This window comes from Centroberyx gerrardi, chromosome 5 (genome assembly GCF_048128805.1).
Source record: "Centroberyx gerrardi isolate f3 chromosome 5, fCenGer3.hap1.cur.20231027, whole genome shotgun sequence".
NCBI lineage: Eukaryota > Metazoa > Chordata > Actinopteri > Beryciformes > Berycidae > Centroberyx > Centroberyx gerrardi.
Genome location: NC_136001.1, coordinates 22705459 through 22719464, shown reverse-complemented (window position 1 = coordinate 22719464; position 14006 = coordinate 22705459). Strand labels below are relative to the sequence as shown.

The following is a 14006-nucleotide window of genomic DNA, read 5'->3' as shown; positions in this document are numbered from 1 at the left end:
TATTTTGTTTCCATGCCAAGAAGCCGGCCGACTGAATTACCGAAAAGAAGAACTAACAGTTAACGTTACTCAGAATACAGCTGAGTTTCCGAGATTAGCACGCTGTATAGCCTAGCTGCTAGTCAGTATCCACCGAGTGGACTGATAACGTTAATATTAACTTTTTAACTCTGACTCTGAATGTTTGCTCCCTCAATCCAGATTTATATGGATATTTTCAAAGAAGGAAAAGGACTTGTCCTGAGGAGGAGCAGGACAGTCTGGAGCAGAGGAGCTGCTGAGCAGTAAAACAGAGTAATGTTAGATAATAATATCAAAGGCTGTAATGTAACGATGTAAAGATACAGGTGAGACTGACAGCACAGAGAGATGAGGCAGGGCAGAGAGGCAGAAAAGCAGATTTCTCTGTAAAAGGGGTCTCATTTCTTTTCTTCACCTTGTAGACAAAAGCAAGCAACAAACAGAACAGTGTAGCACTTTATATTTTTAAGTTATGTTATCTTTGACACAAAGTACTTTAGATATATACAGGTTAGTTATTTGTTTGACAAATGGAACTATTTAAAATGGAGTACATTAGATAGTTTTTTCAGCCATAATGGGATCCTTTATTGATATTAGCCTATATATTGACAATATAAGAGAATACAAGAATAAAAGGGCACTCAACCAACCATACTTTAGGGTAGTAAAATAGTACACTTTTGCCATGAATTAATTACTAGATTTATTTCATGGCATAGATTCAAGCATGTTGCAATGATGATGCAATTTTTTTTCATTTTCCAAATAATTTTGATGGACCAACATTATGTGTTATTTCATGTAGCCTTAAAATGTAAACAAAATATTGCTACTTGGCAACAACATGTCAATACACTGTAGTGGGTGACAGTATTAAACTGGATCAATTGTCCGTCCCATTTCTAGTCTGTATGTGTGTACACAGGTTTATGTTTTGGTTAGTGTCTGGGTGTTTTTTCACTCAGATGTCTGCTGTGACGCAGGCAGTAGGACCCACCCCTGTTTGTTCTGTCCCAAGGGGTGCTTGAACTCTGCTGTGTGTTCAGCGCTGAGATAAAGCAGAGAGCAATACAGCACCATCCCATACCAGCTCTTCCTGGTAACAAAGACAGTCACTTTACCCCGGTCATTTACTCACTCGCTTCTCAACTGAACACTCGTACCCCTTTTGCAACATGCCAACGCAAAGACAGACTCCACAATTTGAATGTCAGTATTAAAGCTTATTTATAACTTGTTTTGTAAACCGAGCACTTTATTAGGAACACTGGTACACCTGCTTATTCATGCAATTATCCTATCAGCCAATCATGTGGCAGCAGTGCAATGCATAAGATCATGCAGATACAGGTCAGCAGCTTAAGTTGATGTTTACATCAAACATCAGAATGGGGAAAAAGTGTGATCTCAGTGACTTTGACCGTGGCGTGGCTGTTGGTGCCAGACGGGCTGGTTTGAGTATTTCTGAAACTGCTGATCTCCAGAATGGTGCGAAAAACAAAAAACATCCAGTGAGTGGCAGTTCTGTGGACGGAAACGCCTTGTTGATGAGAGAGGTCAGAGGAGAATGGCCAGACTGGTTGGAGCTGACAGAAAGTCTACAGTAACTCACATAACCTCTTTACAACTGTGGTGAGCAGAAAAGCGTCTCAGAATGCACAACACGTCGAACCTTGAGGCGGATGTCACTTTGGTAGCCGGTTGACACTGAGCTGAAAGCTGATACCTGCCCAGTATTAGTATGGTGTTCCTAATAAAGTGCTAGGTGAGTGTATATACTAATATACTAATATATTATCTCACCAATACTTTTAAATTGATCTGAATCAGAAGTGACATTGTTACACTTTTTATATAGTTCTCATTGCCAACTGACAAACAACTTTATAAACGAAGTCATGTGGTCATAGGTTAGTTGTTGCAAAATATTCTGAGCATTAACTAGCAAAGTTGTGATCAAACCGAATCTTGTCGTTTCAACTTTGGCAAAACTTGCATACTGCTAAAACCGTTATTAAAACCAGGTGCATTAAATTTATTGTTAGTGATACTGTAATGCATTTAATTCGTATTGTACTACAGTTTTTACTATTTCCAACTAAAAGCAAAAAGTGATCATCTGGGATTATCAACAGAAAATTGATTAGTCAGCCTCATCAACGTGCCATTCCCTGACTATCTTGGGTACGACTGCATTCTCAATTCATCATTCCAGTATTGACTTGGAAGATGCCTGATGTCCTGATGCCTAATGTCGTCTTGCACAGTCTTTTGCTGAGTGAGGTCTTGTACGTCTTTGTGCCATGTGTGCCAGACAGTATGGTGGAACTTTGTCACTTTCGATATGTATCTCAACGCCGCTTAACACCAAATCAAATACCATGTACATGTAGGCTACTTGGTAAATAGATGTGATTCTGTGTCTGATGCATGTTATGTGCCCAGAGGCCTGTCTTTGCTTTCTTCAAGGAACATTTCCTATTGTGTGAGGATCAGTCGATCTTATTGAGCTGGGTGCCATCTTGAATTCGAAAGCGAAGCTTGGTTGAAAAACATAGGAAGCGCTCCAAGTGCTCAGTTAGAACTTCATTCAAAAAAGTCTCTCTTTCACTCCTCTCCATTTAAAAGCACAAACGATGCTGGTAACAAATAATAAGGTGAAGTATGAGTTTGTAATTATGATAGAAATTTCCATCTTGCATTTTGATAAATTTGATAGCTGAAGTGGCGTTTCTATAACATAAGTGTGATATTGGATTCAGTGGGTCTTTCCAGCCCTTTACCTCCTAACCAAACAATGATCCCAGGGATGTGACTAAATCATATTTTATTTATTTTATTTAACCTTTATTTACGTAGGGCAGATTGGTTGAGCACGGATGCCCTTCTCCAGCAACGCCCTGCTAAATCATATCATGGACAGTTGAACTGTCGACTCCGGCATGGGGTTCATCCATAGGCTGTTCAGCATGTACTGTAACTCTGGCTCTGTTACTGTGTTTGATAATGTGTGGCCGTGCCTGTCTGAGAGGATATGTGGCGGATCATACATTTCCCTGTATGGAGAACAGATAGGACATGGACACAAACACACACAGATAACTCTGACACTGACAAGAGACATTAACAAGACGTCCTTACATACTGACAGATCACACTATGGTCTCAAACACACACCACCACACATTGATGCCAAACACAACAGTTCAGTGACAGTGAGGGAATCAACTGTACTTGAACGGTATTCAGAAAGACTTATGCCTGTTAGAATAAGCAGAGGAATATTGTCCTCCTAAAAACAAAATTAAAATACATTTAATAAGAATATGGAGTTAAAGTAACAATTGACATGCAGATAATTATGAAGCTCGCTGTATGCCCTCAAGCCAAATGTAATTGTGAGACAGAAAATGAAACGGTTTAGGTTCATTTTTTAAACTGTATTTTTAGAAGCATTCCATTTCATTGTTTTCATCATTTAATGTGTAATTTGCATTCAAACCAAAATAGCACACAGCCTTATTGACCAGCCGTTTCAAATTCCAAACCACTCTTTTTTAAAACTGGAATAATTATGTGGATGCAATCATGACAACAGAGAGCATAAGGCTTTTATAGCAAGGCCTTTACTGGACATTGGCTGGTTTCAGCTGGGTTGGGTTAAAGTTTAGGCACTTTCCAGGTTGAAGTGTGTCCTGGTTGAACTGGGTGGAGTAGTGCTTCCAGTAGGCTGGGTGAAAGGACACAAACTGACCTTGGCTAGAGGTGGGTGGAGGGGCCAGAGCTGGGACGAAGAGTCTGGTACTCCGGGCCAGACGACAGACTGGATACTCTGGCTCTCCCAGCTCTCATCGCCCGCTGGAACCAGGCCCACTGTTGTGTCGCGTCCGTGGGCAGGGCTGGAATGTTCTACACAACGACATAGACAGACGATGGCTCATTGTGAAGGCTACTAGGCAGAATTCTTTCTGTTGTCTGTCAAATATTTTCTCAGGTTTTTGACTTTGGGGTAAACGGCATGTTGGCCCAGTGCTTGGTATGGCTTTAAGGCCATTTTTAAGGCTTGTAATTAAACGTGTAAATAAACACTATTAAATTTACTATTCAATTCAGTATTTACTAGTTAGTATTTTACAATTTAGCCTATACTATGAGCTATACTACTACTAGTAGAAACATTAAAGTAAATGTTAAATGGCCAAATACTTTTTTGGTCAAGGGACCTGACCAGGCCACTGAGCCTAGCCTCTGCTTTTTTTTTTTTTTTAAACCTTACACTGCATTTACGCCTGTTATTTATTATGTCATTTATATTGGGATATCTTATCCTGATAAGGAAAAACGCATGTTAATGCAAGATATAAATGCACAAAGCACACATTGCGATTAGATTGTGATCGGAGGTGGTCTGGTTCGCATTATCAGCTCGGATCTCAGCCAGAGTCAGCCATATGGTGTGTTTGCATTAGTGAGAAAGTATCCACCTGCAGGGTAGAAACATCACTGCAGGTAGAAACGTCATCACCGCAGGTGGAAACGTCATCACCGTAGGTAGAAATGTGATCATCACCGTGGCCTCTGCTCTCTACTGGCTTGCCAGATGATGTACCAAAAATGGATGATTCTGGTCCTTGGAGCCAACAAGAAACTCAATGCTTGATAGCATTATGGGGTGACAGCAGTGTCCAGGCTAAATTGGATGGAAAAAGGGATTGTATTCACATTTTGAATTTGTAAATTCATAGCAATTTAGGTGATTCTCTTGTCATTTAGGCCGAGTTGTCTAATCAGTAGCTTCCCTCAGTTTGGTGGAGTCGGAGAGCTCTAGCCTATGTTTTCCCTTTCAGATGGGCTGAAGCTTGTAGTTCAGGCCATAATTTGACCTAGCAACTCTTTTACTATTGTAAGGGAGTCAGCGAGTTTCCTGTGACAATCTCCATGGCATTTTCTGTGTGATTTACAACCGGCCAGGTCAAAATACATGACCCAGTCCAGAGGTGCACCTTTTTTTCTGCTGACTAAATATTCAGTTCTTCTCCATATGTGGCTTTCACCAAGTACAAGTATGATAGTGTGTTACCAGACTGACACCTGATGCCGGTATTCGTGCTGCACCACTGATCCTGTCGAGGCATGTAGGTTAACTACCCCTCGCTGGGTTCTTGCATAAGATATCATTAGATTTTGGGAGCAAGATATGCTAGGGGCCTGGTAGGCCTGCCTGGGGAAGGAGATGCACAGTTAGCACTCAGGTATAATAAAAGAGAACAAGCTTACTGGACTATCCTGTTGAGACTATTACTTAAATTCAATATTGCCTGCAGTGTGGCTTAGTCCATCCTTCCACAAGAAGGCCGGGGTTCAAAGGCCCAAGACGGCATGCATCCACCCTGCTGAAGTGTCCTTGAGCAAGACACTGAATTCCTACCCGCTCCAGAGATGCTGCTCTGTATCTGACCTTCCACTCTGACTCTCCTGTGGAGGGGGACAAGCAAAATTGAATTTCCCCATCAGGGATCAATAAAGTAGCACATGCATAAATAGAAAAAATCTGTTAAATTACAAGTGCTCTGTTCTTGATTGGTGCAGTAGCAGAGTGTTGCACAAAGAGGGTGCTACATTCACACAAGACTGGACTGGGAAGAGTCTACAGCATCTTTTCAACATTTTGTCAGCTGATGGCAGCACTGCACTTCTACCTTTTGTGTTTACTCCTTTAGTGAATTAGTAGTGATTTCCAATTGGTCTGGAATTAGTTTTCTGTAATCCAGTACAAGACATTATTTCAGGTCACACCTTTATACCTGATTAATCCCTTAGTCTTAGATGTTGACCTGGGGTCCATTTTGTGCACATTTCCCCCCACTAATTGTTAACTTAGTTTAGGAAATGGAACAGGTAAGTCAGACCGGTAGTCAGTGCTCAGTGTTAACTTCCTTGAGCAGTCATGTTTATAACTGATGGTAATTGTGATCCCTCCCTGCCTCTGTCCCTTTGTCCAGATGCTGCAGGACTGTGCCAAGGCCCGTAGGGAAGTGGAGCTCCACTGGAGGGCGTCACCCTGTGCCAACATTGTGCGCATCATTGATGTCTATGAGAACCTCTATCAGGGCAGGAAGTGCCTGCTTATTGTCATGGAGTGGTGAGTGCATGTCCACATACACAGGCACACACACACAAACCCCCAGCCCACATGTGCGCATATACACACACAATCAATTTTACATTGGCAGATCTACTCAGTCTTTTGTTACAGGCCCCAGTTCCATTGTTGACTGTGAGTGAATGGGAGATGATTTGTAGGGGATTTTTTTTTAAGGTTTTTTTTACTATTGCAACCAAAAAAGATTTTGTGACACTTTTGTCTAAAATTGGAGAGTTAAAATTTATTTATATAGCCCTTTATCACATGGATGTCTCAAAGGACTTTACAGAGAATGAGCCTAACTAGATCTAACTGATCAACAATCAGCCATAGAACAGAGTGATATAGGACAAACATCAGGAAAAGCACGAGACACACAAAAGCAGATTTTAGCAAGACATAACAGCCTAAGGCCGCGGCCTCACTGATCCGTTGTGTTTGTCTGTCTCCATTCATTTCAATTCATTTTCAATGAGAGCTATACGTTGTCCGTACAGGGCTGATGACGTGTCCGTCTCTGTCAGATGTCCATCCAAACCTTTTCTGGACAGACAGATCCGTCACTATGCGTTTAGTCAATCAGAGGCGTTCCTAGGTTGTTGTTTTTTTTAAATAGGGGTAAACACAGAGACAACGGTACAACCAAAACGAAGAGAGTTGGATACGGAGAAAGGTATAACATTGGAATGACTGTAGGTTTTCCAGGTTAGTTTCTTATTTAATTTATACTGTATAGTCTGTTTCTTCTTTCTTATATGAAGTAGCACCATTATGAGCAAAGCTTTACTTTCCTGTTCTTCAGCCTCGCCCACCATGTTGATCCAAAATAAATCAAAAATCTATTCATCAATAATTCTGTCTGTTTTCTGATGGATCAGTGTGGCCACCACCTAACTAATCTAACCTAACCTATACCCGGCACCACCAGCCTTAGACCCTCAATGCATACAAGGAAAAACTTCCAAGAAAACCTTGTTAGGAAAAAAAAAATGGAAGAAACTTTGGGCGGGCCAAGTCAAAGAGGGATTCCCCACCGGGACAGCTAAGCGTGCAATAGGTACCGAGACACACAGTGACAAGAACATGAACATTGACAATGACATGGAAAAACAGAAACACAGATGAGGCAGAGAGAGGCAAAATGCGGCAGAGAGTATGAGTTTTCGGTGTTTACTGCTGTAAAATGTCAGGAATTGTTAAAAATTCATAATGTGGCACTAAAGAGACACCTGAAAATGAGATTTTTCAAAGCTACCTCACATGAAGAGCCATATATAATTGCTTCCTGTGATAATAAGCATTTTGCATATCACAGAAACTGCTGCAAATGCTGAAGTTGTCATCCTTCTTTACTTTCTGAACAGAAAAACATGGGCGCTTGGATTCCAGTCTTTATAAACATACCTTCAACTCAGCATCAGCACAGTAAGCACCAAATAAAATCAGTCCTTTTGAATATTTTTCACGAGAGCTCTATAGTTAAGTTTAAAAAGTCCCCATTATACAGTATGATTACAATTATACAAGTTGGAGGTACAACAGGCAAAAGGTGGCACTCACACAAGTCCTCAATACAAAATAGACTCTTATTTAACCAGTTAATTTTGACCATGACGTCAAACATGCTGACCTTTTGGCCTAGTGACCTTCATCAGAGCATGTGCTCATCACCTGCATGTTTGTTTGACATGGCCTAGCATGTGCTCCAATGAACGCCACTTTTCTGAAATGCTACTATGTTTGTTTGACATTGCCAAAACAAATTGGTGAAATAGAGATCTGTTTTTTTTTATTGATGGCCTATGTATTTGATACCTTTTGCCTTTTTGACACTGGGCTGAGGAATTATGTTTTGGTTTAGCACCACCAACAGAAAGAAACACTGGGAAGTGTTGTTTGAGGTAGACTTTGTGTTCTTCTGACTATGCAAACCAAAGGCTCAGGATAAAGGGAAAGTATAATATTGCAGGTTAAATGAAAAACAGAATGCCCTCAATTTCTTACACCTGTAACTCCCATATGAAACTACAGCTTATTGTTCTCCTCATCCTCCATCCCTCTCAAAAGCTAAAAAAAAAAAGTCGAAAAAAGTGCAATTATTGGCCAAAATGTGGACATGTTGCTGAAGAAATGTATGTTTTGTAGAGGGACTGATGAGAGCAGGTGTGAGTAAGCCTTGATTGCCATGAACTAAGGTGAAGTCATGAGCATCTTGCCTTCTCAATTTTTGTAAGCGTATTCAGCCAGGTTAGTTATTGTAAATCTGCTTGCATAACTTTAGTAGAAAATGACCCACTTCTTCTAAATGAGCTTAGTAGTGTTTCCTCTACTTTACCTTTCCATGTGCAAGACATGTCACACGTGCGCTCATTAATTTTGTGGTTGCTTTTGTGTCAAGGAAGTAGTGGACCTGTCCACCTACACACACACACACGCACTCGCACATGCACACATGCACACATGCTGTAGCTGATGACTAATTTCCATGAGAGACTGAGTGCAGCATGGGCTACGAATCAAATAGATATGGTTCTTCTGAGGAAACGAAGATGTTTCTTAGAATATCACACTTTGAGACACAGCAAGTTTTAGCACATTTACTGAAGGCGGGAAGACAGGAGTTGTAGGTTGTTCTGTCCAGTCTTTCACAGAATACCTCTCCTACATTGCCACTTGCTAAGCTGAATTGCATTTTCTCATCAACGGATACAGAAGTGCATCTCAAAAGGTTTCCAAGTGGACCTTCTGTTAGGTGTGGATGCTGAGTGACCATTCAGTGGTAGTCACTCTCAATCTTATGTACAAATTCCCTCTTGTGGACTTGAGTCCTGCTACACCCTCTGTAGTGTAATAAGTGTCTGAAATTAACTTTATGGCTCACTTGCCAAGGGCTGGAATGATTAAAAAAGAACCTGCCAGGAATAATTTTTATTGGCCAAAATAATTTATACACTGTACATGTTTCTTGTCAGTGCCCCCACTGTCTACTTTAGAACATAAGATTATATCCTACTGTAATGGAAAGCGACAAATATCTATATTCTATATGACATGCTGGTTTGTGGTTCAACTGAATCGTCTGTGTGCAAATTGAACTCCTGGAAGGAAGATGTACATGAGGACATCTTGTTAATAGGGATGTGCCTATTATGTGCCTATCCTCATTCATGAGGATGTCAACATTTGTTTTTAACTTAAACTTTTTGCACGTTTGTGTTTCAGCCTTATTGTTTCTTAGGTCTATTGGTTACAAGTTGAAAAATATTTTGGATAGTCTGGCACTAATCTTTTTCCATCTTTCACCTACAAGTCCCACCTCTTCACCGGTTCCATGATAATGTTAGCAGTTGTGTTTCTGCCATGTCATCTATAGCATTCTTTTAAATTGTTATTGTTTATTCCTATGAAAAAATGCATTTTCATGAGTCAAAATACACAGTTCATGATCGTTTTTCATGGTTCATATTAGTTAATAATTGTTTTTTAAGTCATTTTGCCCTTTGTATACACTGATTAGTTGTTCAGACAACCCACCGACTAGTCAACCTTAAAAAAATAGACTGCACATCCATACTTGTTAGACGAATGGAGCATGGCCTGTTCTAAGGCTTAAACGCAGACCGTGAATACCAGGCTAAAGAGGCTTAGAGAGATGACCTCATGTCTGTCTATGGAAAAGATAACATACATTGTTAGAGGTACACAGGATTCCTTTGAAAAGGTTTGGGGCCATTTTTAGACTTTATCTAGCGAGGTGATGTGGGTGAATGAGGGTGATGGGTAATATGTAACATGGGAATTTGTTAAGTTTATAGAAGGATCTGTACTGTGTTAATTTAAAATTTGCAAACTCATACAGTAGATCAAGCTTGTAATTCATAATGAAGTGCAACAGAATTAAAGATAACCAAGGCATTCAAAAGTTGTCTCAAAGTTACCAGCCACAGTGACCCCTATTGATTTATCCACCAAAGACACATTTTACCAGCATTTGGCACATTTGGCAGGTGTTAATGTTGGACTTGTTACATGTTTACACACAGGTTTGCATGCCAAGTAATATACCTTGTTTGTTTTATTTGACTACATTAACTGGTCACGCTCAACTCATTCCCCACTGGATAATAAATGAAAACAGTATAAGCTTAAGAAAATCACCTGTTGCTTTTCTTCTGTTCTGGGATGTGGGCCTTCAGTGCATTTCAGTTATTTCAGTGGGGGAAGGCCGGTCTGATGGCTCAGAGGGATCAGGAATGTCTCTGCTGTCCTCCACTCCACTCTCTATAGTGGCTAAAGCATCGTTCCCCATCCAACTAAAATAAAAAAAGACCCAACTTTCTATATTCTCAGATAGACTTACTTGTTGTTCTGATTTTTATTATGATAAATCAATTTTGTGGTTAAATTCCAAATCTGTTTTTTTGTTTTTTTTTGGTCTGTGATCTTGTGCCCCCATGCATCACACATACTGCATTCCCTTAGATGAAGCCACTGACAATGGCTTGACCTATGCTCTACCTTTTCTGTTTGCACGCTGCAATTTACATCGATTGTGGGTGTTACAGCTGCATGTGCATGTGGTATTTTATCACAGTATTGTACAGTACACTCCCTCAACTACTGTGATGTGGGTGAGGCAGGCAGCTAGGATGTGAAAGGATGTAGGTTGAAAACGTGAAAGGGTTTTTCAGAGAGTTGCTGCTCTGATATACGCACCCTTACACTGCCATACTCATCAAAATCATCATCGTTTAAGTATCTGTCCTGCTCAGAATTCACACCTTGAGAGAGAGAGAGGGAGAGAGAGAGAGAGAGAACCTGTAACCACATAAGAACTTTTGTACCCGTCGGGCCGCAGTGTTGCAGCAATCAGCAGAATAACGTGTGAGGGCTTCACTTCTGAGGAAGGTTTCTCACACTGCAGATTGTTTTAATATCAGAATATGGTGAGGGCTTGTGCTAATGTCTGTTTCTCAGTATGCAGAATGTGTGTGAGCATGGAGTGTGAGTGATTGATATTGAGAACTTCGAAGTGTGTTGTGGTTTAGCAGGGCCGTCCCATGGCTCTAAGACTGCAGCTCCTGCTAGCCCATCACACACATATGCCTGAAGAAGCATATAGTCTATGCTGTCATGCACGTTTAGTCACACACATGAATTGGCATTGATGATTGCACCTGAAACTAACCACTGACAGTCATACTGAGGAAAGCGATGAAATGAAACTGATGATTTTAAAGTAACTCAAGTAAGATTTTCTCATACCTAATTGAATCCAGGTAACAACTATTAGTTTTACATTCTACAGCACTTGCGATTTCTATTATCATGTTTCAGTATTTTTCTACCCCTGCTGTGTAACTGTGTACTAATGTTTTTTTGTTTTGTTTTGTTTTTTGCAAGTACTTGTCTTTATTGACATTTTATCCAATTTTCTATACAAATGTTGAATAGGAAATGATCTTTGTGGTATTGATCTAATCCGATACAATTTTTGCATTTGATATTATGCAGTTCATGGCAGCAGGAGGACTGAGCCAGACATTTTCCAAACTGGACTAAATAAAAGTACAATGCAGATCATGGTTGTACAACATATGGGGGATATCATGGGTATATTTCTTCTTTAGTCTATTAGTGCATCGCCTTACTTTGATTTGAATTATGCTCATGGAGTGGAACCAGGTCTCAAACTGAGCAACATTTCAGACTACACAGTGCCTTCTTCTGCAATTTTAGTTTCCTGTTCTGAGTGAATGAGACTGGGCTCAATTTCCCCTCTGTCTAATTTCTTGTCACTACAACCCACCAACGTGTATTTTGCTTACCCCGCCTACAGAGCAACCACATGATGACTTCCATCAATCTTCAGTCATGATTCAATTCCATCTCGATGCAAAGATGGTCTTGTTTGCTCTCGTTTACCCAAGATATATTTCGCTTACTGCCCTGTTATCACCTACAGCAACAGAGAAACACCTGTGCTTGCTCTGTGCCCCTTTTTGCCTGAAAGCCTGTTCACTTTCTAGCCCTGCACAGTAGGGTCTCTGTGGACCGCATTGTCTGTCGGTTGGTTACAAAATCAAAGCTTTATGTTCCCAGGAACTAAGAGACTAGGTAAAAATGAACTTCAAAATGCAGCATTCAGGTGTTTTGAAATTCTATTGATAAGTAGTACAGTATCAGATCCATAACAAGTGATAAGTGCCTGATCCCCATATTTTTGTGTGTTTTCCAGCATGGATGGGGGAGAGCTGTTTAGTCGAATCCAGGACAGAGGAGACCAGGCCTTCACGGAGAGAGGTAACTAGTTTATATTGACCTGCAATACTTGGGGCATTTCATTTATTACTGCTATATCTTTTTCATCTGATCACACAGCACACTCTGATGCAGCCGATGCTAACCCAGATGTACACGTGCATCTACACAGACACATACAAGTGGCACGCACTGACAACTGCGAAATCTAAAAATCCCTTTGAAGTTCCCCAAGCATCAGCCGACCACATTTGTCACATATACATTTGCATCTGCAGCTCTGTGTGCAAAGGCAAGATGTATGATCAATATGCCTGCCAGGGTGTATGCTTGCCGACACTGGGGCTTGACGCAGGTCTGCTGGTTGAAGGGCGCTCTCCCTATTCACTACACCACCCTGCTGCCCAGATTTGTTTTGCAGATTAAGATGGGAATAAAAGTTAAAAACAATGAGAAGTATGTACACATTGAGATATTTAGGCCCACAGTTGTGTAGCACTGTGGATCCAGAAGTTTTCAGATTATCTACACCCAACACAACAACTGTGAGTATTCTGTAACTAGGTGCAGAAAGTCTGAATTATGAATTTAATTTATGTTAAAGGGCTTTTTGTTTCTTTACTTCAGAGGCATCTGACATCATGAAGAGCATAGGAGAGGCCATCCAGTTTCTGCATGCAATCAACATTGCACACAGAGATGTCAAGGTTTGTGTTATATGGACATCATTACATCATTCAAAGCAACGAGTGAACTTTGAATTGTCATGTTATTAATATACCGGTGAAGTCATCAGAGAGAGAGCAAATTAAAGGACAACCTCCATACCTGGAGTAACCAACAGGGTGTTCTTCTTTCCTCGTGTTGTTTTTCTGGCTGGCTTCCCGACTCCTCCTTGCAGCCAGAGAACCTACTGTATACCTCCAAGAGGCCCAATGCACTGCTCAAACTCACAGACTTTGGCTTCGCCAAGGAGACCACCTCACACAACTCCTTAGCCACTCCCTGCTACACACCCTACTATGTGGGTAAGGATCTATTTGTACACACACACACACACACACACAATTTTTTCCCCTCTCCTTGCTTATTAAGAAACAGTTTGAACAGACCGATAACACACTACTTACCCTCCACCTCTCCCTTCTCTCATTTGCTTTACCCTAATCCCTTCCTTTCTCCCTGCAGCTCCAGAGGTTCTGGGTCCAGAGAAATATGACAAGTCATGTGACATGTGGTCATTGGGCGTCATTATGTATATCCTGTAAGTCAGTCTTACGTTGCAGACTCTTCTCTTAATCTCTCTCTCTCCCCCTCATCTACATATTGTCATTATTTAATGGGTCCAATATCTAATATTTCCCCCACCAACCCTGACAGGTTATGTGGGTACCCTCCGTTTTATTCCAACCATGGTCTAGCCATCTCTCCTGGGATGAAGAAGAGGATCAGGATGGGCCAATATGAGTTTCCCAACCCTGAATGGTCTGATGTATCGGAGGAAGGTAAGGCTATTTGTCTAAACTGGCCTGACTGTTGGTGTGGTAGCACAAATTCACTGAGATGTTGATATGGA

General features: G+C 40.9%; 1 protein-coding gene across 2 annotated transcripts in view; it reads left to right on the top strand.

Moving 5' to 3' along the window:
- Positions 1-14006, top strand: part of mapkapk2a (MAPK activated protein kinase 2a) — a 31074-nt gene that overhangs the window by 12814 nt on the left and 4254 nt on the right. For both annotated transcript variants that reach the window (XM_071910543.2, XM_071910537.2), the window contains exons 2-7: positions 6027-6166; positions 12408-12472; positions 13058-13137; positions 13332-13458; positions 13619-13694; positions 13811-13935. In XM_071910543.2, coding sequence (XP_071766644.1) covers positions 6027-6166; positions 12408-12472; positions 13058-13137; positions 13332-13458; positions 13619-13694; positions 13811-13935 — 613 coding nt within the window. The remainder of the gene's footprint in view (positions 1-6026; positions 6167-12407; positions 12473-13057; positions 13138-13331; positions 13459-13618; positions 13695-13810; positions 13936-14006) is intronic.